General features: G+C 36.7%; 1 protein-coding gene and 1 pseudogene across 1 annotated transcript in view; both read left to right on the top strand.

Annotated features, from left to right (window-relative positions):
* Positions 1-436: 436 nt before the first annotated feature.
* Positions 437-3,618, top strand: LOC107039253 (annotated as a pseudogene).
* A 4,085-nt stretch (positions 3,619-7,703) lies between these two features.
* The window catches only part of LOC107039261 (histone demethylase UTY), a 79,658-nt gene continuing 64,713 nt past the window's right edge, over positions 7,704-22,648 (top strand). Inside the window, exons 1-3 of the mRNA XM_015258784.1 lie at positions 7,704-8,033; positions 10,051-10,304; positions 10,822-10,930. Coding sequence (XP_015114270.1) covers positions 7,936-8,033; positions 10,051-10,304; positions 10,822-10,930 — 461 coding nt within the window. The 5' untranslated portion in view covers positions 7,704-7,935. The remainder of the gene's footprint in view (positions 8,034-10,050; positions 10,305-10,821; positions 10,931-22,648) is intronic.

Here is a 22,648-nt window from a genome sequence, read left to right as displayed (position 1 = left end):
TATGAATAATGAAGTTGTTGAAGAAACCCCTTGGTCATACCTTCACGGTCACACGGGGGGGGNGGGGGGGGGTCGAGCGAAGCGAGCGGGGGGCGGGCCCCCCCTGATTGCCGAGCGAAGCGAGCAGGGGGCGGGGACCCCTAGTAACCAATAGAAATCCAATAGAATTGTCTAGTGAATCCCTTAGGGTTTTGCATGATTACGCCGTTTTTTACGGTCGTAAATTACGTCGACAGGGTTTTTACATTTTTTACATTACTTCGAAAATCTAGCAGTTTTTCGTTACTAGAATGTTTTATACATTTTTTAAGTTTTCTCACGTAAATTATTTAATTAAAATTTTTACAATGTCATGTAAAAAACTGCGGTTATCGACAGATGCCCAACCCTGATGATAGGACACGTTATCACGTAATTTCGGAGGTGTTAACGGGACTGTCTGTCTTATCACCATGAGTTCAATGAATTCTCTCCATTTATCGATTTTTTAATCCTCTGAATCATCGGAGCAGTTGGAATTGCCCATTCCCAAACAGTGAAAATAAGATTATTGCGGTGGTCAGTGCCATCGGCGCCATCGTCTCACCAAAATATCCGTTAACCTCACTCTCTCTGCTCCGATTGTGTTCAGTTACATCAATGCCAGTGGCATAATATGAAACTGACGACAACAATTGACACTGATTCACAATTGAGAGGAAATATTTAACAACAAAGAATATCTGAACGTACGTACTATTCTCTGGAATTGTTTCTCCATCATCTTGAAGTTTTTGACGCTGAAATAATTTCAAGGAAATATTTTTGGAGCATTTCAATAGAATACGTCAAGGCCGTTTGCACATTTCGGATATTGTAATCCATTAATTGCTGTTATTCATTAATTTTGATAAACAAACGACATAGAGACCTTTAGAAAAGTCAATAAAATTCAATTTTTCTATATAACTTATTCTATTGAGATACTTTCTATAGAATTTCTTCGGCTCAAATTTCCCAAGTTTTTTCCCAGCGAACAATGGACCGACCACTGACAATGAGTCGGTCATTTGTCGGAATATTATCGGATTTTTTATCGACGAATTGTTGGGAAAATGTCGATAACATTTTTCGATAATCAACCGACCAATTATCAGAAAAGTTTACTATTATAGAAATTATCTGTAAAATTTTGTACTAAATTTGGTGGAAAATAAGGCTAAAATTTGGACTAAAATTTAATTAAAGAAAAGAAAAATAGAATGGAAAAAACTTGGAAAATTTGAGTCGAGCAAATTCTACAGAAAACATATGAAAAGAATGAGTTATATAGAAAAATCGAATTCTGTTGACTTTTTTTATTAAATTTTTTCGTGTGTGTGTGTATATTTGATTTAATTAAGTAATATTTGTAAAATGATTTGGCCCTGTAAGTGGTCTAGGCTGTTGGGTCTCTACTAAAGAAATATCAAATATCTCGAAACTCCCCCGTATGGCCTCTCACAGTTACAGATGCGAAATGACCGTCAGTTTTGTGATTGTGTCATATGACCAAAAAATGACGGTCTTGTGACGGTCGTGTGACGTCCCGAAATTTCTAATGGCAAATGACGGTCACAAATTTTTTATAACCGTCACAAAGAACTTTTGACCGTCAAAAGAGTAAAATAGTAATTTCCGTTACCAAACCATCTATATAGGTGCAAAATGACCGTCATAAATAATTGTTTTTTGTGACGGTCATATAATTTCTACATAATTGGCATCGTTTATTCGTTCAATTTATTATTGATTATCAATTATTGTTCATTATAAGGTTCTTATGGAAGACTCGAAATATATGTGTACAACTGTACAGTAGCTTTTTTTAATTATAAAATTATGAAACATGTGCTTACATATATTTTTGTATACTCATGAGAGAATGATTACACTTTTCATCTTTGGAACAAAATAAACGAAGTCAAGAGTTCTAGTTAATTAGAAAAAAAAAATAGATGAACAAAAAAGTGTTTCATCTATACAGATGCAAAATGACCGTCACAGTTTTTCGGCCAATTGTGACCGTCATGGAAAAATTTGTGACCGGACCGGCGGTCATTGGGGACTCGTCATGTGAGCGTCAATGACGGTGACATGACCACTTTATGACCGGTCACATGACGCCTTGGCATCTCTACTTACAGTCTAATTTCCCTTCCAGCCCCCGGCGCCATCCCATGGAGGCGCCCTACGAGTTTCACCTGCGCCTGGAGCGCCTCGCAATGGTGCAGATCTCGGCGACCCTCTGGAAGCTGCCCCCAGTCCTCCAAAAAATGAAAGCCTTCTTCATGCGAGACCACGCATCCGAGTTCCAGCTGCCCCTCGTGCAGTACATCACGGACCTCCGCCAGAAGGAGAGCTGGGGTGCAATAATAACGCACATCACCTCCATGAAACACCCCTTCCTCCCAGTCTTCCTCAAGTCCTCGGTGATGTACATGGTGGAGCAGATGGGTATGAGGATGTTCGAGTGGCTGCGCAGCATGACAGCGAAGCTCCTGAAGTACTCAAAGACCGAGGACTACCCCAAGAACATCGAATACTTCATCGATCACGTCGAGTGGACGACGATGGGAACCATCGACACGATAAAAGTCTTCAGGGCTCGTTACGAGGACCCCAGCATCGAGAACGACTACTTCATGTGGTACGAGGCCTGCAACTACTGTCGAGGACTGTGCGAAGGACTTGTGGGCGCAGAGATCCCCAGAGTCCAAGGAGAAGACGACCTCCAAGATCAACACGCAGATCGACGACGACTTCTGCCTGGTGGCGTACTGGCAATCGATCATCGATGGAGTTTCTGATCTCAAGCAGAAGCTCTTCCTGAAGAATGGACGAAGTGTCAGTCGTCTCTGCAACTCTCGGGACTCAGTGGCAGTCGTCATGTTCAAATTGTCTGTTCATCTGGGTAATGAGCACGCTGTGAGGTACTTCTGGAACATGATGAACTGCGACGAGAGGACGACCAAGGCCATCACTGGGTGTGAGATCATCCTCGAGAGGAGGTGCACGTATCCTTACTGCTATGCCACGTACTGCAAGAGGTGCAGTGACATCTTCTGCTTTCTGCTGCTGCACATGACTCCGAAGGAGAGGCATCAGATTGCCAACGAGTTCGATAAGACGTACGATCCCTTCAACACTTGGATTCTCCTGCTCAACTGGCCATGGGAGGAACTCTTCGTTCAGACTCTTGAGGGGGCCTGGGCATGCTTCTCCATATTCGATTGCAAGTTTTTTATTAATAAGTTTGAAATTACGGTTTACACGGTCGATGATAATTATAGTCTTGTGCAGACCAGTGTCTATCATAAGGAGATACTTTATAAGGTTTGCATGAACAGTCCGAGGAATTTGAGGCCACATTTCACGAGTAGGTTTAAACAGCTTACTACGCCGCAGGCTGAGGTCGTGAGGAAACCCAGGGTTTTTTTTAGCAGGAGGTGCAGGCATAAGAGGCCCAGGCTGGAGAGGCATGAGTAATTTTGGGGGCGAGAGGTCATGCAGGAGGGGACACGCACGAAAAGAGTTAATTGAAAAACCTATCGAATTCGTTGGAAAATTCTGGTGAATTTCTGTTTAACTTTCTATTAGTTTTTGGCTGGTTCTATTGACATGTTCAGTAGAAAACAGTCAATAGAAAAAAGTCAACAGAAAAGTCAAAAGTCAACAGAATTCGATTTTTCTATATAACTTATTCTTTTCATATGTTTTCTATGGGAATTTGCTCGACTCAAATTTTCCAAGTTTTTTTCATTCTATTTTTTTTTCTCATCAAGAAAATCAAACGAAAAAACTTGGAAAATTTGAGCGAGGAAATTCTATAGAAAATATCTCAATAGAATAAGTTACGTAGAAACATTGAATTCTATTGACTTTTTCTACTGAAGATTTTCTAGTGAACATTTCAGTAGAATCGGCCAAAAACTAATAGAACAGTTCAATAGAATTTTCTAACGAATTCGATAGGTTTTTCTATTAAGTTTTTTCGTCCGTGGAGAGCTGAGAAAATTTCATTGGTGGGGTAAATGGACACCTTGGATTTTTTTTCAATATTCATAAGATGTATGAAAGAATTTAAGACCTGCGTGTGTCATCTTTCGAATGTAATCTGGGCCGTTTTTTTTATTTTGATAATCTGAAGTGTTCTTCAATTGTCATTCAGTTTTACATACCCTTGGAGCCTTCAAAAATTATGCTTTCACAATCAAAGGTGCATAATTTTCTACAGAAATGGTGCAAAAACCGAATAAAATTTTCTAATAGAATTTCAAGAGAATTGTTATAGAGTTGTTTTTCCATTAAATTTTGTCATGCGCGAACTGAGAAAGAATTTTATTAAATGAACCGTCTATTGAGCTAAAAATTGTTTCAGTTCATCGATAATGAGTCATTAACATTCCAGAAAAGTCAAGTGTCTATTTTATCCCACCGTTTCCGATAAAATTTTGAATTTTTTGTTAGATATGGAGTACGAGATGAGAGTGAATGAGTGTAAAGGTTCACAAAATGTCCAGAGGTTTTTTTGGAAAGATTTTTACAGCTGCAAGAAAAGATCTCTTGATATTGTTTACTAGAATCACTTGTCATTAGGAGTGACTAATAATCGTTTATTTATTGACGTGTGAGTGAGAGAACAACATCTGGGACATTTCTCAATTGTCTGGTTCATGAATTGAGAAGAACGCGTCAAAAAACTTTCTTTATAAATTTTATTCTCTGCGAAAAAAATTATTTTACACTTTTTTGCGAGATCAATTTATAATTAATGAGGTGAGAATGAGAAAGTTTTGGGGTAGAGGATTTTTTGTTGAGAATTTCCTCTGCAATTTATGAGGGAATCCCTTCACAGCTGATTTTTCTGAATCAGAGTCGTGATCCTCATTTTATAAATGAATGTGAACACCTTTTTTCAATTTCTTCTATTATAATGGGTCGTTTGAGCGACGTGTACATAGTTAATGACATTGTATCGATGGGGCCGATTCTAATTACCAATTTCGTTTTTTATAACACATAATAAAATTTCTTTAAAAACCTAGGGAATTCGATAGAAAATTCTATTGATTTTCTATTCAATTTCCATTGAAAATTCTAGTAGTTTGTTGTGGATTCTATTGAAGAATTTTGTCCAACAGAATGTCCAATAGAAATTATTTTATAGAATGAATTGTTTAGAAAAATATAATTCTGTTCATTTTTTCTGCAGAATATTTTCAATTAAACATTGCCATTGGAAAGCAAACCCGAAGATGAGCCGCGGAATTTTTAAATGGAATCGGCCAATTTTGTAGCGTTTTCGCTAGGTTTTTCTGTGCAATTTTTTTTATACGGGAATTAATATCGATGTTGGCGAATTCATGAATATTATCATTGTAGATTTGTATGAATTAAAAAGTGAAGATATATCTATACTAGGGGAGTCATGAAATATGAAGATAATTGTCATATTAAATGTGAAAAAATATAATTAATGATAATGAATTTCATCTGACTTTATGGGATGATTTGCTCCATTTTTCATGTCGGATTACAATTTTATTTTCCGTATATTTTCTCTTTATTTTTGCCGTACGTTTTATTGACATTGGATTTACGCAATTATGCGGTTGATAATCTGAGGAGCAATTTTATTCTTTTCAAATGATTTTTTTGTTGTACAAATGGACTTTCGAATGATTTATTTTGATAAACGATTCGTTCATGGGAATCACTGACATTTGTCAATTGAATTGATGGACAGATCGATGTATTACACTGTGGAAATAAAAATTATTTAGGAATATAAGTTTTCAATACAATTTTGATGTCTAAAGATTTGTTTTTATCCAGATTTTTTTTAGTTGTGCAGCAGTCAAATTTCAAAGAACGAATTCGTAATTGTTATTGTCCACATTTTCTCAAAAATTTTGAAACAAAACTGTAGCTTAAAAATTGGAGGCCCTGGACTTTTTTTAACATTTTAAGCGTCTGCGGGGCAAGCAAATAATGAACGATTAATTTTTTTGCACTAATTATTCGTTTTTAGACATATAATGAATCTTGAATGCATGAGAAATTTCACTCCAATATGAGATTACGTGTATCAAAGCGTCATTTACCTGCACTGAGAGAAAAACAAACACGTTCTCAAACAAGTCTTGTTTGGGCCAACACAATCGCTAGTTGAAAATTTCCAAAAAAGAATTTGTTTGGTTCGAATTTGAAAGTCTCAAGCATGAATAATTGTTCTGCTCTCGACAGCAACGAAATATTTGGCTCAAGAGGCGGATAACTCACACCAGACGGTGCCTTTTCAGGATGAAAATATCTCATACAGAGGAAAATTTATCAACAAATATTTTATCCCCAAGTTACAAGATTGCTATCATATCATTATTTTTGTTTCATTTAAGGGTTCATTTGTTGTCTGTGATTATTAGACAGCCGAAACGAAAAACTACTATCCCTTGTTTCGCATAAAACAAAGATTTTTCTGGAGCAAAATACGTAAATGACATTTTCATCACACTGTGTGAAAAAGTAACTTTTTAGGCACGCTTAGCGTGCCTAAAACGTCCCTTTTCCGCACATTGTGTTTTCTATGGGCGCTAATAACTCGTGGGATTATAAACCTCCCACGAGCCAAAAAACGCTTTTCCGCACTCGTAACGAAATATACTATTTCGTGACGCTGTGCGAAAAAGTAACTTTTTAGGCACGCTTAGCGTGCCTAAAACGTCCCTTTTCCGCACATTGTGATGAAAAATATCGTTCGATACTCGTGGGAAAAGTGTTTTTTGACTGGTAGGATTATATCCCTCGCTTTCAGCTCGTGCTATAAACCTCCCACGAGCCAAAAAACTCTTCCGCACTCGTGACGAAATATACTATGCTTCCGTCTACAGAGAATGCAATTTTTTTGAACTACTAAATCTATTTCTGCGACAAAAATTTTTCATTCCGGCGCACTCCCTGCATTTTTGGCCCAAAAAATCCTTTTTCATCACGCTGTGACGAAAAGTGAACTTTTCGGCACGCTCCGCGTGCCTGAAAGTCCAATTTCCGCCACATTGTGATGAAAAATATTGTTCGTAACTCGTGAAAAAATGTTTTTTAGCTCGTCGGATTATATCACTCACCTTCGACTCGTGATATAAACCTCCCACTCGCCAAAAACCACTTTTTTGCGAATTCCGAACTCGTTACGAAATATACTATTTTGATAATTCTCAAAATAGTATATTTCGTGAGAATTATCAAAATAGTATATTTCGTAACGAGTGCAAAAAAGTGTTTTTTGGCGAGTGGGAGGTTTATATCACGAGCCGAAGGCGAGTGATATAATCCAACGAGCTAAAAAACATTTTTTCACGAGTTACGAACAATATTTTTCATCACAATGTGGCGGAAATTGGACTTTTAGGCACGCGGAGCGTGCCGAAACCTTCACTTTTCGTCACAGCGTGATGAAAAATTATTTTCTTGGCACAAGTAAGACTTGTTTGAGAACTTTGTCGTTCTTCTCTCAGTGCGGTCTATTTTTTCCGCCCACTCGTTATTCAAACTTCGAAAACTTCCTCCGCGCCATCTCCCGCAATTGTTCCGCACCAAGCGACACTACCGCCGCGACGGCCAAGCTGCCAACCCCGAAATTTTCACTCCCCCTCCTCCCGCCCGTCCCTCGTCCATCGCGCCGATGGTAGTCAATCGCGTGTTTCGCTGTGGTTTAACCTGATCGGCGGTTCGTGTACCAAAGAAGAAAAAAAACAATAACAAACGAGAAAAAGTTCACTCCCCGTAACAATCGTACTCAAAGCAACAATGGATCGTGATGTCTGAGCCTCGGTGAATTACGTGCAAAAATAGTCGGGTTTATGCGGGGGTGAATGTGACTGTGAACCTGCAAATATGTGTTCAACCGATCTTTGAATGTGTGTGCGATCGGCAGACACGAAAAATATGGCCCAAGAGACGGACGACATAAATCTCACTCCCCAGGAGTTGCAGATTCTGTCGGAATTGGACAGGTAATGATTGCCGGGATTATTTACGGGGTTTATGGTGTTAATGAGGGTGTCAGGGGCTTGTATTTCACTGTTGTCAGTCGAGTGATTTTGGACAGTCTAACCTAGAAGTTTTGACAATAAATGGGCGGGCTATTTGATACGTCTGTCGGGCGGACCTACTGACATCCTTTCACGTTCTACATTCACTTTTGTGTTTTTATTTTTCATTAAAAAATGGGGGGGATTGAAAGTGGAATTATCGGGGGACAGTGGAACGATGGGATATTGGGTTCGGGGGAGGAATGGGTGGGATTTTATCGAAAGTGGTGACGGGTTTTGGGAATTTGATGGGGACATTCAGGCGGAAATTAGAAGAGGTTGGGGTAAAACGAACACTTTTGACTTTTTTAAGTGTTAATGAGGGGCTGACATGTTGATGAAATTTAATAATTGTTTTTTCAACACAAAGAACAATTCTTTCCCTTTGTGACGAGACTAAGCTGAGCTCAATTGATCAATTTGTTTCTGAGTTATGAATAATTCAGTAGCGAAGTGGTCAAACGGTTTAAGTCGACTTAACTCTTAGCTGAGTTTTCGAGAAATATCTCCAAATCTAAGGAAGATAGCGGATTTTATCAAAAGTGGTGACGGGTTTTGGGAATTTGATGGGGACATTCAGGCGGAAATTAGAAGAGGTTGGGGTAAAACGAACACTTTTGACTTTTTTAAGTGTTAATGAGGGGCTGACATGTTGATGAAATTTAATAATTGTTTTTTCAACACAAAGAACAATTCTTTCCCTTTGTGACGAGACTAAGCTGAGCTCAATTGATCAATTTGTTTCTGAGTTATGAATAATTCAGTAGCGAAGTGGTCAAACGGTTTAAGTCGACTTAGCTGAGTTTTCGAGAAATATCTCCAAATCTAAGGAAGATACCGAAATTTTCGCCTCAATCTTTTTTGAAGCTCTCGATGTCGTCTACCGAAAAGGTCATAACAGAAATTTTGTTATCTGCCTTAGATTGCGAGATATTCATTGAAAAATTTAGAGTCAAGTGGACATGAAAATGGAAAAATACGAGGGATGAAACACCTTCTTGATATTTCTGGAATACAATTCTTCTAGAGGAGCTCAAATTTGAATTGTTCACATCTATTTTACTAGACTAAACGCTAGTAAAAGATGAAAAAAATGATTTTAAGGATGATTTTCCAACCGGGGAAGACTAATTATTATATTATTGTTCAAGTTTCAATGAAGATGAGTAAAAAATTAATTATCGTAAGGTGCAACTTCTCATAGTATTACTAAAGTAACGATTGATGCCGATCTATAATTATGATTAAAACTTTATTCAGTGAGCATAGAGGAGTCAAAACATGAGCAATTCATTCATTGTAATATGAAATTTAATAATTGATAAATTAGAACATATGATTGTCATCGGTCGTATTGCTTTTTGCAATGAGAAAGATGATAAAAAATTAAGTGAAATCACCACAAAGATATTCATGATGAGTGATCATTAAAGTAGCTCTACCCTTACGGTAAATTCTGCAAAAAAATTGCTGAAAACTCGATTAGATTCGGAATTCTAATTTTTTTCTCAATTTAATTATCGTTTTGGTTTTTCAAAGAAGAAATGTTTGAAAATCAGGATTTAACCCAGTGTCTTATGTGAAAATCAACATTTCCATTGCAATCAAAGATTAAAATCTGAATTTTTTTTCATTAGATGTGAAGAAATCAAGAATTTTTTTGACACCTCATAAAAAATAATCCACCGTTTTGCAAACAACTTTTATTATTTATTTATAAGAGGGAAATGTTTGAAGAAATATCAATATTTTGCGAAATTTAATTTAGATAATACCGACTGGATATGAATTTTTTCAAATTTTTTCCATGCAATTTATTTGAATAATTTAAAAACTGAAAATATCCGAAAGTGCAGCGCAGCCCGGCCGAAGGGTAGAGCTACTTTGAACAGTGAAATGAGTTGAAGAAATAAAGAAAAACCTTTAATATTCGTTGCAGCCGGCAATTCGGCTTCCTAAAGCTCAATGCTCTTGAGCAAACGAAGAAAAAATCCCTGGTGGTGCGTGCAATAAAGTATCTGGAGAGAATGCTCGTCCAGGCTCAATCTGAGAAGCAAAAAAGAAGGGCTGATAGCACTAAAGGAGGCTACGACGAGTCTAAAGATGATGATGAGGACAAGGGGATCAGCATTGACCCCAAAACGTACTGCAAGCTCGGCCACTTCCATCTGCTCCTCGAGGATTACCCTAAAGGTATTTTTAACGTTACGAAAATAATTGAGAGGCCCGTGGGCGGTAATATTATCAACAATTTTTTTTTACCACAATTGGATATTATTTTAATAATTCGTAATGACGAATTGATCATTTTTACTCGATTGTAAATTTTAAAATATAAATTTTTCAAAATTTGTCAATAAATAACAAAATCTGAAGCTATTCATGATGAAGTAAACAGCAAAATTTGCACCTTCATTGATGGGAAAAGTAGTCTCAATTTGTATTAATTCATTTATTATTAATGTGATGGTAAAATGTTGCAAATGGACATCAGCCAGTTTTCAATGAATATCTCGGAATTTAAGGGAGATAGGAAAATTTTTGTAATAACCTTTTTTGTAGCTCTCGATTCTCCCTATAAAAAAGGTCCTCACAAAAATTTCGTTATCTCCCTTAGATTCGAAGATATTCGTCGATAACTGAGTTGAGAACAAAGTTAACTTTTTATGATTTAAATTCTAATTTTTCCTCTTTCTGATTATTTTTACAGCAATGTCAGCGTATCAAAAATTTTATGCGCTCAAGGGGGATCACTGGAAGGATGCGTCCTTTCTCTACGGGCAGGGGCTCGTCTATTTCCACTTCAATGCCTTCCAATGGTGAGTGAATTCAAAATACAATCCAAATTTTATGATTGATTAGTGAACTGAAATGATTTTTGGAAATGAGTTCGTTAATGAAGATTCATTTTTTATATTTAAACGCTTATGAAACAATGGAAAAATTCTATTTTTCAAATTTCCGATTTCTATCGGGTAGTTAATGTAATAGCGCCGAAAATAAAAACTGGAAATTTCATGATATCTTCACGTTTCGTGACCTCTAGAAACTATCTGAAGTTTTTAGAGGAATACTTGCCCAACGATTAAATTTTTTTCTCATGCAATCGATGCATTTTCACGTAATTTAGAGCTGATCAGATTTTCAACGACATTTTCCCGGCGGTTCTCTAGATTTATCAATAAAACTAGTTAAAGAAATTCGAAAAATTACATTTTTTGCGAATTTCATTATTTTTCTTGGAGAAATTATGGGATTTATTTGTCTTCATCACAGTCGATAATAGTTCTTACTTGAACTAAAGACTTTGTGTTAAAATACAAAATAGAAAGTTGAGATCTAAAATCTGCAATTAGTCTGAAATATTTTATCGACATATTTTTGGGAATTATTACTCACTCAGTCATTTGTATCAAATTGACTTTCGCTTTGATTATTTTAATTACTATGTATGTTATGGGTTATTATCACATAATGTGAATACGTGATTTTTAGATGGTGTCTAGGCCAATTCTATTGAAATTATGCAACTCCCCTGTGCGTTTTTACACAGATGTTGATTCTTCTGTTTTCCTATGAATTTTCGATTTTTTCCTTCCGAAGCTTCGCAATTGCTCAAATCTAAATCTCCAATTTTTTTCTCAGTGTAACTAAATATAGTCTAAAAAGTGAAGACTGCTTTCGTTCGATGAATTTCCGCTGACAATAGGAATCTTCGGTTCCACTTTCATAAATACCTTCAGCCATTTCCGAAAACTGCACGAAACAGCAGAAAGTATGACTGTCTCTTCCTTGAAGACAATTTTTTTCGCATTTCCAGATAATTATTTCCACTTTCTCAAGTAAATTGATCAATCAATTGCTGAAGAATAAGCAAAAAGTTGCGGATACGAATGAGTTCAGGTGCCACTTTCTCATCATCCCCAATGATTCCTCTTACGTAGAGTAAAACGGGCTCTAATTTCCAGTAAAAATCATTGAATTTAAAAATTTTCACCTGCTGAAATCTAGCGAGCAAAAAATCGAGGAAATATGTGAAAATCGGAGAAAACAAAGGTCTAATATCTCTCGATTTGAGGCCAATACCGCTCAGTGCCTGACAGCTCACGTATGCAATTGTTTGTGGCTGGAAAAAATCATGCAAGTACAACATAATTAGTGATTCCTCTAATGAAAATCTATTTTAAGAGATATTTTCGAATCATGAAAGAAGAATTTGAAAATGACAATGGCTGTGACATTCTATATAATCCGTCAATGCACTGTTCGAGAGGTTTGGTGACTCCTTCGGATGGTTATAACGAATAAATATTCAAATGTATAACTTATTCTAAAAGAGAATAAATTGTTCAAACGAAATAGAGCCGTAATATTTTATTATTATTCCCTAAAAAAAAACATGGAATAATGATTGAAGTACCATTCTCACATTTTCAGAATATCATTTTGTTCTAATGCATTTCAATTTATCAAATAAACTCTGAATTCCATTCATTTCATTGAGTCATCCAACATCGGAGATTTTTTTATTTTAACAGCTATTGACTAGCGGTTAGGTACTGAGCGATATAGGAATCAGACTGAGCGGTATTAGCTGCATGCGATCAGTGCCGCTCACTCGGTCCCTATCTTCAAGATATTCACGTTTTTGTCTCAGCAACTCCCATTTACACTCATGTTAAAGTGTTTTTTTCATCATTTTTTCGTCATTTTTGACCCCATAAGGATCATATTGGGCTCAAAATGTGCGCAAGGTTATAAATATTATCAGAGTATACATAACTCCATATCGACAAAGTGATCCCTTTTCATGCGGACGTCCACATTTATTGATAATTTATCGGAATTGAAACAAGAATTGAGGATCCAAGACTCCTAAATATCTAGCTGAATGGCCAAAGAATGCCATGCGACTGTAATTTCTATCCGAAATCATGGTTTGGTATGCGAAAATTATCGTTACTCCTTATGTGAGCGGTACAGGCACCACTTCCCCTACGATATTTCCATTCGCCAACCAAAAATTGCGTAAACAGGGATTTTAAAAATGCTTTGGGCTCGAGTGAGAGTTGCTTGCCTTGGAAAAAGGGTGGGGACCATCAGCCCTTGCGCAGTTCATCGTTCTCGCTCTCAATCCACTATTTCATTTCCTTTTATTTTTTCTCCTTGCTTTTTTCACTTTAAAAAAGAATTTAAAATGTCGGTCATGTCGTCCTCTCCGTGTTCATCTGTCGACGATGAGAATCCACTCTCCCTGTTTTATCGGGGGCGAGCTTGGGGATATATTCTTGTCTTTGAGACAAGTGCACAGATGTCGGAGTAGTCGAGATTTGAATTCGACTTTTGTGGACTTCCCAGGCCTCTGGGGAAATACTCGCGGTCTACGTGCACAACTCGCACTCCCGCATGGCCGAATGGGCACATTTGGCTGCGGGGGAGGGGTTGAGGGCTGGTGCAAGTGTTGAAGAGAGCGCGCTATGCTGAATTAGAGAAACGCAAGCGCTAGATAACGAAGAATTAATTCTTCAATTATCGATTTAACGTCAGTTGTTCTGTCAATTTATAGTTCATTCAGGGCAACACTGATGGGTTTCACATTTTCAGGTGTACTTTTGCAATGGTGATGATAATTCAAGTTGCCAGGGGAAGTTGAGAGAAGTGGGTCGGAGTTAATGGAATCTTCAATGAAAATTTTAATGACTGAAATAGATGGGAGTGGTGGGCTATTTTCGAGCTTTGTTGCGTGGTTGGAGGCGATGTTTGGGTGCAGTTGCATTTTTTGGAAGGGAATTTGTGGGATGAGTAGGAGGGTTTGTTATAATTCGATCTCCCAAGTTTGTGGACTAACGGTTGAGAGCAATTTGAAAATTGCACTCGTGACTGGGGCTTCAGAAATTGAATAACATTGTTGAAACATTAAAAATTGAGTTGAAATCGAACTGTCGATACTGTTTTTGACAGTATTAAAAAAGGATTATCTCATTGTATTGTTCAAAGTTTAACGGTATTTAACAAATCAGTAGTGAAGCGGTAAACCGAGTTAAGTCGATTTTGACTATTAGCCAGTTTTTGCTGAATATCTCGGAATCTAAGAGAGATAGCAAAATTTTTCTCATGACTTTTTTTATAACGCTCTATTGGCTCTACAAAAAAGGTCATGACAAAAATCTTTCTATCTCTTTTAGATTCCGAGATATTCGTCAAAAACTAGCCAATAGTAAAAATCGACTTGACCCGGTTTACCGCTTCGCTACTGAAATTTAAAATATTATAAAATTTATTGACTAAATTTTCCGATTAATGGTGAATGAAGAGAGCACCCATCGATGTCTGGAGGTTCTCAATTCGGAAAATAAATAAACGAATGAAATGCGAATGAATAAAATCACAATATTTATCATAAACCATTGCATGCGCATCATCAAATCGATTCCCCCCCCCCCCCTCTTGCGAATAAACCATCTCCCCCAGTAGTAACAGATGACTCGTAAGTTTCGGTCAATAAGTGCAGTAGTATTTAAACTCAAAATGGGGGGGGGGAGTCGGCTTTTCGGCAAGAATAATTGTACCGAGACACGAAACGATTAAAGTTTGGAATTGAACAATGTGTCGAATGTATCCTTCCCCTTTTCAACTCCCTCTCTCCCGCCAAATGGTGGAAATATCTGGGATTTGTGTTGAAGGGTAGAATTCAGCGATGCAGATCCATGCGCAGAGATTCTGAAGGATTCTCACCCCTTGGTAACTGTTTCCCAAGCCCTGCTGGGAGGGTTGGGGAACGAGTGCGCAATCACGAAGAGTCAGGGGGAGAGGTGAAGACTACGGGATCCTCTGAATAGTTAAATTCAGTCGAGAAATATTTTGTCCAGTTCTATTTTATTTTTCCTCTATTTTTAAAAATAGCTTACAGGAATTAATTGCTGATTTTTCTTTATTTTGGTATCTCAGAAGTAATTTTTTGAGCTGAGGAAATTGAATAGACAGTTAGGTAGTGGAGTGGTCAATCGGTTTAAGTCGGTATTTTATTTTTCCTCTATTTTTAAAAGTAGCTTACAGGAATTAATTGCTGATTTTTCTTTATTTTGGTATCACAGAAGTAATTTTTTGAGCTGAGGAAATTGAATAGTTAGGTAGTGGAGTGGTCAATCGGTTCAAGTCGGTATTTTATTTTTCCTCTATTTTTAAAAATAGCTTACAGGAATTAATTGCTGATTTTTCTTTATTTTGGTATCAGAAATAATTTTTTGAGCTGAGGAAATTGAATAGACAGTTAGGTAGTGGAGTGGTCAATCGGTTCAAGTCGGTATTTTATTTTTCCTCTATTTTTAAAAATAGCTTACAGGAATTAATTGCTGATTTTTCTTTATTTTGGTATCACAGAAGTAATTTTTTGAGCTGAGGAAATTGAATAGATAGTTCGGTAGTGAGAGGGTCAATCGGTTTAAGTCGATTTCATTCTGCGATCAGTTTTCGATGAATTGCGCGCAACCTAAAGGAAATAGCGAAAATTTTCGTACATACTTTTTTTTTTGAGAAAAAAGAGAGGAACAAATAATGTTTTCACAAAAATTTCGCTGCTGCTCTTACCCGAGTCGAATAATTGAACCTGACAAGTGCTACTTAGGTCCTTCCGTTCAGAACTGGATAGGTGTTGGGAAGCCTCTTCCCAAGTGCTTCCGAGATCTTTCTACCTCTGGTTATGTCCCATTTCAGCACTCGTGAGCTGTAAGCAGGACTAGTATTCAGACTTTCCAAATCCTTGCCGCTCCCCGTAATCCTATGGGCCTATATTAAATCTGGGTTCATATCCCTGTTTACGCATGCGTTATTGAAATAAAAAATGCAATTATTGTTTTTTTTTCAATCTCAAAAATCGACATTTCACGAGAGAGTGGAGGGGAGATGCATGTATGCGGAGGCTTGAAATTTTTACCGAACAAGGGGAGAAGGTTGCAGAATCTATTCCAGCCACTCTTGTCCCGCCGCTTGCATGCATTGTCTAAATAAAAAATGAAATTGTTAACAAATCTGACCCTTGTTCCAAGGGAAAATGAAAATTTTTTATTTCGACATTTCTGTCGCCTCCGAGGGTGTCATTGGCATTAGAGGAGTCAATAAATACGGAATCGACATTTACTTGGCGGAAAAATTCGATTTTGGCGAAAGTCGACTTTTCCCTTGAAAAAATCGAAAATCTGACCCTTTGGCTCCGGGTGAAAAAATTTTTTTCAGTTTCCACTTTTTTAACTAAATTTAAGCCTGTCGCTTAAATAGTTTGAATCAACGTTCACCCGGCTAAAAAATTCGATTTTGGCAAAAGTCGACTTTTCCCCTGAAAAAATCGAAAATCTGACCCTTTGGCTCCGGGTGAAAAAATTTTTTTCAGTTTCCACTTTTTCCACATACTTTTGAGAGTTCTGAATAGCCTGTCGCTTAAATAGTTTGAATCAACGTTCACCCGGCTAAAAAATTCGATTTTGGCAAAAATCGACTTTCCCCCGCGAAAAAAGGAAAATCTGACCCTTTGAAAATCTGAAAAAAAAAACTTTTTCAGTTTTTACTTTTTCCACATACTTTTGAGAGTTCTGCATAGCCCGTCGCTTAAATAGTTGGAATCAACGTTCACCCGGCTAAAAAGTTCGATTTTGGCGAAAGTCGACTTTACCCCCGGAAAAATCCAAGATCTGACCCTTTGGCTCCGGGTAATATTTAAAAATGCGAGGTGGAAACCCCGCCATTTTTGAAGCCCCTTGCGGCAGAGGGAGGAGATATCCACACAAGATGACGGCGTCCATGTCGGTCATCCACCTCGCATTTTCGAACATTCATTAAGATTACTAATCCTCTTCAGATAACCTTCAACTCGCGTCACCCAGTTCCTAGAGATGGAATTAATTTTTCAAGTCATCTTTCACATTTTTCCATTCTTTTTTGCCTGAGAATTTATGACGCAAAGTTTTTCTCGCCCTTCAGTAGTTTTTTTTTACTCTCGAGGTCTCCGTGCCCTTTCATTACGCTCTTTTTCCTGTCAGATTCGATATTCGGCTAAAAAAATTAAGAGTTTTGTGGTATTAAGTCGCTTTTTCTCTCAGCGTATATTTCATTATTATCTTCACTCTAATAAATCTCCCTTTGCGGTGTAATCTGATTCAGACTAGCATCCTCTTGTTTTTTAGTGAGTATAAATGCAAGCGTGCAAGCGACCCAGTGCAATTTACGAGGCTCTTGTATACGTTTTTAGAGCGATGATGTGTTTTTAGATGGTTTTTCTTCGGTCTTTTTCCACTGCTGAGATTCTCCACCCTCGGCGACACTTGGCGTCCTCCTTGCACTGTGGATTTTTCGTCTCTTGGTACGAGGTTTTTAGCTTCTTGGGTGCTTTTCGAGTGCGAGGAATGGAGTACAGGGAGGGCCTCATTTTTTAAATAGAAGAGTGAAACTGGAGCGGGTCGCTCGATAACGCGCTGTGAATACTGCTCCACGCTTGGCTTATTTTTTTTCCCTTCATTCCTGTAACACTCTCGGTTTTTATCGTAATTATGAACTGTGTTTCGTGGTTTTAATTCATCGGAGATTATTATTGGCGGCGGAGATCTTCTATTATTCATCGTTCAAATTTTATTCTGATGAGGAGTGAGCTCAGGGGAAATGGTGAATTTTTTTTGTGGAAAATTTAATGCAGGGAAGAAAAATTGTGATTTTCAGGGACATGTCAGTGATTTTCAGGACCCATTGTATGAAACATGAATAAATGGATCATAATTGTCCAAATCATTTGGGCCAGAGGAAAATAGAATAATTCTACTTTCTTAATATAGCGTTTACTAAGATTTTCTTCGAACAAAGTTGATTAGAATTGAAAGCTAGAATTATGAGATTATCTCACAGTTTTTACGTTAAGGATAGGAGAATCTGAATGCAATATAGTGAAAATGATGATCGATTTTTTCACTTTGAACAAATAATATTAATATCTAAATACAAAATTTCTGATATGAATAAAAAAGAAGCTGTGACTCAATATTCCAAATGGAGTTTTAATTTTTAATTTGGTGCTGACAAACACGAGATGACATTATCCTAAGCACGGAATTATATTGATGAGATGAACAACAGATTAATTGAATTCCGTGTGAACTAATTAAAAATTGATAACAGTGTGACCACTTACTTTTACCAGAGTATCAACAGACATTGAATTCTATAAATTCACGCTCTAAAGTGTGTTCTCGAGGGAATTGAATTGTAATTATGATTAAAATCTTATTCAGTGAGCGTAGGAATTAGAACGTGAGCAAATAATCCTATTTACTAAAGATGAACGAAACGTGAAGTTGTTTTATATCGAAATATCTCGAAACTGCCTGGCCGCTAATCCTTAAATCTGATTGGTCAATATGTGACACGAAGTTATTCAAAAAAAAGAACACGCGGCATTTTCAAATTCTTCAGTGACATAATTTCAAATTCTTCAGAGGTAAATTTTTTTTTCACGTCATATATATATAATATATATATTTCACATGTATCTATATATTATTGGGGAAATTAATAAATTTTGTCCTGTTATGGAGACCGATTATTTTTAAAAATTGAAGATAATTGATTGAAAATGAAAAATTCTTTAGAGATTCTTTTACTCTACTTCGCTATTCACTTCAATCATTAGTCGAATTCTCTTTGATTCATTCCATTTCTTCATTTCAACAAATGAATAGATCAGCGCGCGCGCATAGATCTTGTTTTAAAAAATTGAAAAATTCTCATCTTCACATTTCACTATTTTTCTACTCCTCATCTCCCCAACCTCGAAAAATCTGTTCTGTGCTATTGTTTCCGCTGANCTATTTTTCTACTCCTCATCTCCCCAACCTCGAAAAATCTGTTCTGTGCTTTTGTTTCCGCTGATTTCTCTGAAAATTCAATTGTTAAACTATCCCAACATCCACCACTGCCCCCCCCCCCTCTCCTCCCTCGCACCATCAGAATCCGCGAACGATCGCCCGAAACCGCGAGTTAATCAACTTTTTCAATGTCAAAACAATTTGTCGAGGTGTCGATGTAATTTCTCATGTACTTCACCTCTCAAATAACTATTCATGTAGTTACTGAATTTAGTAACACGTGAGGGCAGGGTATTATCCCTTTTCTCTCCAACTGCCCATTGTCGCACATGGCCTGAGGGACATTTTTTTTCTCCTCCCCGGCTCTGAATAGGGAATTAAGAGGAGTACAGTGGACCCTTCCATGTCACCCGGGGGTGATTCACGTAACGCGTGCCCCCCCCCCTCCCCCGCCCCACATGAATCGCTGTCGTAATGCTACTCCGAATATTCTCATGCACAACTGCGTCATTTGTGCTTCTCCGTATTTTCACCCCCATTGTTGGTTCTGAGGTCTGTTACTAATTGGCCTATTTTTGAATTCGGTAATGAATTGATGCGGGAATTAACTAATTCATCATTCGTTATTACCTAACATTATACTGACATAAAAAATTATCTTTACCAAGTGAAGTTGATTTGACCCAACTGTCATTTTGTTGTTAATTTTTAAATTAACATGATTTCATAGGGAATGCCAGTTATCTCTTCTTGAGATACATTTGATTGGGAGAAATCGAACTTCTCTAGAATTGAAGTTCCTTTTATTTGTCGCAATAATGAGAGCATTTGATTTTTTTCTAGTCAAAAGTTCACCAACTCCGGAAATTTGTTGGTTTACGCAAAAATCAAAATTATTCTCATGACTCAATACGTTGTTATCTCAATCAACACAATCATACGTTGCTCCAAGTGAATTATAATTGAAGTGAGAATTTCGTATGGCGAATCAGGATGAATATTGTTACGCGGAAAAAGCTTTGAGATTGTAGTGAGATGTCGTTGAGTTGAAAGAAGTTGATATTTCTTGACTAAAAAGAAAATCGCATTAGTTTACAATAACAGAATCACAGATTACGGCAATTCAACACAAACTTGGATATCACAAATTTCGTTCAATGTGATGTACGGAAAGCACAATTTAAACATCGGCTTCATTCGAGAAAACAACATTCAATTTATTCCTCAATGTAATCATCTCCTAGGTACGAATTTTTGATCAATTCATAAAAATAGAAAATTTCTCGACTGGAGATTATATTAGGTTAAAAAAAATCGAACTTTTCCATTTTTGTGGTGAATACGTGTGACTTGACGCCAAGGACTGTTTCATTTGATTCAAGTAAATGTATCTCAAGATGTATCTCAATATATTGTTCAACATGTTTAATTGACAAATTGAATAATTCTTCATCAAAATAAATTTCATTGAAATTTTCCAATGTCAAAAAAAAAAATTCACCTGAAATTGAAACAAAATAAAAAAAATGGGGAAAAATAATGCGTGGATGAGTAGCGGTATATGTAGAGGCTTCATTCGAGAAAACAACATTCAATTTATTCCTCAATGTAATCATCTCCTAGGTACGGATTTTCGATCAATTCATAAAAATAGAAAATTTCTCGACTGGAGATTATATTAGGTTAAAAAAAATCGAACTTTTCCATTTTTGTGGTNATTTTTGATCAATTCATAAAAATAGAAAATTTCTCGACTGGAGATTATATTAGGTTAAAAAAAATCGAACTTTTCCATTTTTGTGGTGAATACGTGTGACTTGACGCCAAGGACTGTTTCATTTGATTCAAGTAAATGTATCTCAAGATGTATCTCAATATATTGTTCAACATGTTTAATTGACAAATTGAATAATTCTTCATCAAAATAAATTTCATTGAAATTTTCCAATGTCAAAAAAAAAAATTCACCTGAAATTGAAACAAAATAAAAAAAATGGGGAAAAATAATGCGTGGATGAGTAGCGGTATATGTAGAGGCTTCATTCGAGAAAACAACATTCAATTTATTCCTCAATGTAATCATCTCCTAGGTACGAATTTTTGATCAATTCATAAAAATAGAAAATTTCTCGACTGGAGATTATATTAGGTTAAAAAAAATCGAACTTTTCCATTTTTGTGGTGAATACGTGTGACTTGACGCCAAGGACTGTTTTATTTGATTCAAGTAAATGTATCTCAAGATGAAATAATTGATATTCATTGACAATATTAAAAAGGCATCTCCCTATATTGTTCAAACTTTTAATTGACAAATTGAATAATTCTTCATTAAAATAAATTTCATTGAAATTTTCCAATGTCAAAAAAAAAAAAAATTCACCTGAAGTTGAAAAAAAAAATGGGGAAAAATAATGCGTGGATGAGTAGCGGTATATGTACACGAGGGGTGGGGATAAATGCGAAACGGAAGGAAAAAGGGACGGATAGGAGGATTTCTGGTGGGGCGAGCGGAGAGAGAGGAAGAGACAGAGAAGGAGCGACGCTGGGTCTTCCGCCATCGCTCGTACGTGGTAGGTCACGTACATTGGCCGAATGAAACTGGCTGTGCTGGTAAAGCCAGCCGATCGATCTCACTGGCGCTTTTGGCTTCCGTCGAGCTTGCCATTGCGACACGCACCCTGTCATTTTGGTAGGGCCAGAAGAATTGTATTAAATTTTCAAGGCGAAGATTACGTGGTACAATGGTTATCATGTAAGAGGGGGAAAGCCATTGTGGGGCGAGGGGGGGGGGATTCAATTATCCAGTGGGTGTATTTACTCATTGGCTGAATGATCCCCAATTTGGCTAATATTTTATATGCGATGGGGCTTCATTATTGGTTCTTGTTGCATTATTCCTGATTTTCATTCACGCACGGGCTTATCCAACACGTCGTTTACTTGTGTGAAGCTTTCTTTTCCTCATTCAAATTACGAATGTACAGTGGAGGCTTCGTATAAGATCCTATTCTCTAAAGATGAACGAAAGGTGAAGTTGTTTTATATCGAAATATCTCGAAACTGCCTGACTGCTAATCCTTAATTCCGATTGGTCAATGTGTGACACGAAGTTATTCACAAAAAAAAAACACGCGGCATTTTCAAATTCTTCAGTGGTAAATTTTTTTTTCACGTCATATATATATATATATATATTTCACATGTATATATATCATCGGTCNATATATATCATCGGTGAAATTAATAAATTCTGTCCTTTTATGGAGACCGATTATTTAAAAAAATTGAAGATAATTAATTGAAAATGAAAAATTCTTTATAGATTCTTTTACTCTACTTCGCTATTCACTTCAATCATTAGTCGAATTCTCTTTGATTCATTATCAATATTTGTAAGGTATTCATGAGAAAATGAAATTCAATGAGTTCCATTTCTTCATTTCAACAAATGAATAAATGAGCGCGCGCATAAATCTTGTACCTCTCTATAAGATACCTCGCGCTCCGAGCGCTCGAGGCCTACCCAAAGGGAACGCGGGAGATACAAATTCAAAACATTAATTGAACACATAAATTGATAAATTGATTAGTTATCGATATTCATTCAGTAAAAATGAAAATTTCATTGAATTCGGGCACAACGCGCGAGGTATCTTATTTGAAACCCGCCGATCCCTATTTTTCTCCTCC

The sequence above is a fragment of the Diachasma alloeum genome, unplaced genomic scaffold, assembly GCF_001412515.2.
Source record: "Diachasma alloeum isolate Michigan unplaced genomic scaffold, Dall2.0 Dall_scaffold_00295, whole genome shotgun sequence".
Classification (NCBI taxonomy): domain Eukaryota; kingdom Metazoa; phylum Arthropoda; class Insecta; order Hymenoptera; family Braconidae; genus Diachasma; species Diachasma alloeum.
The sequence above is the reverse complement of the archived record's forward strand: the minus strand, read 5'-3'. Positions and strand labels throughout refer to the sequence as shown.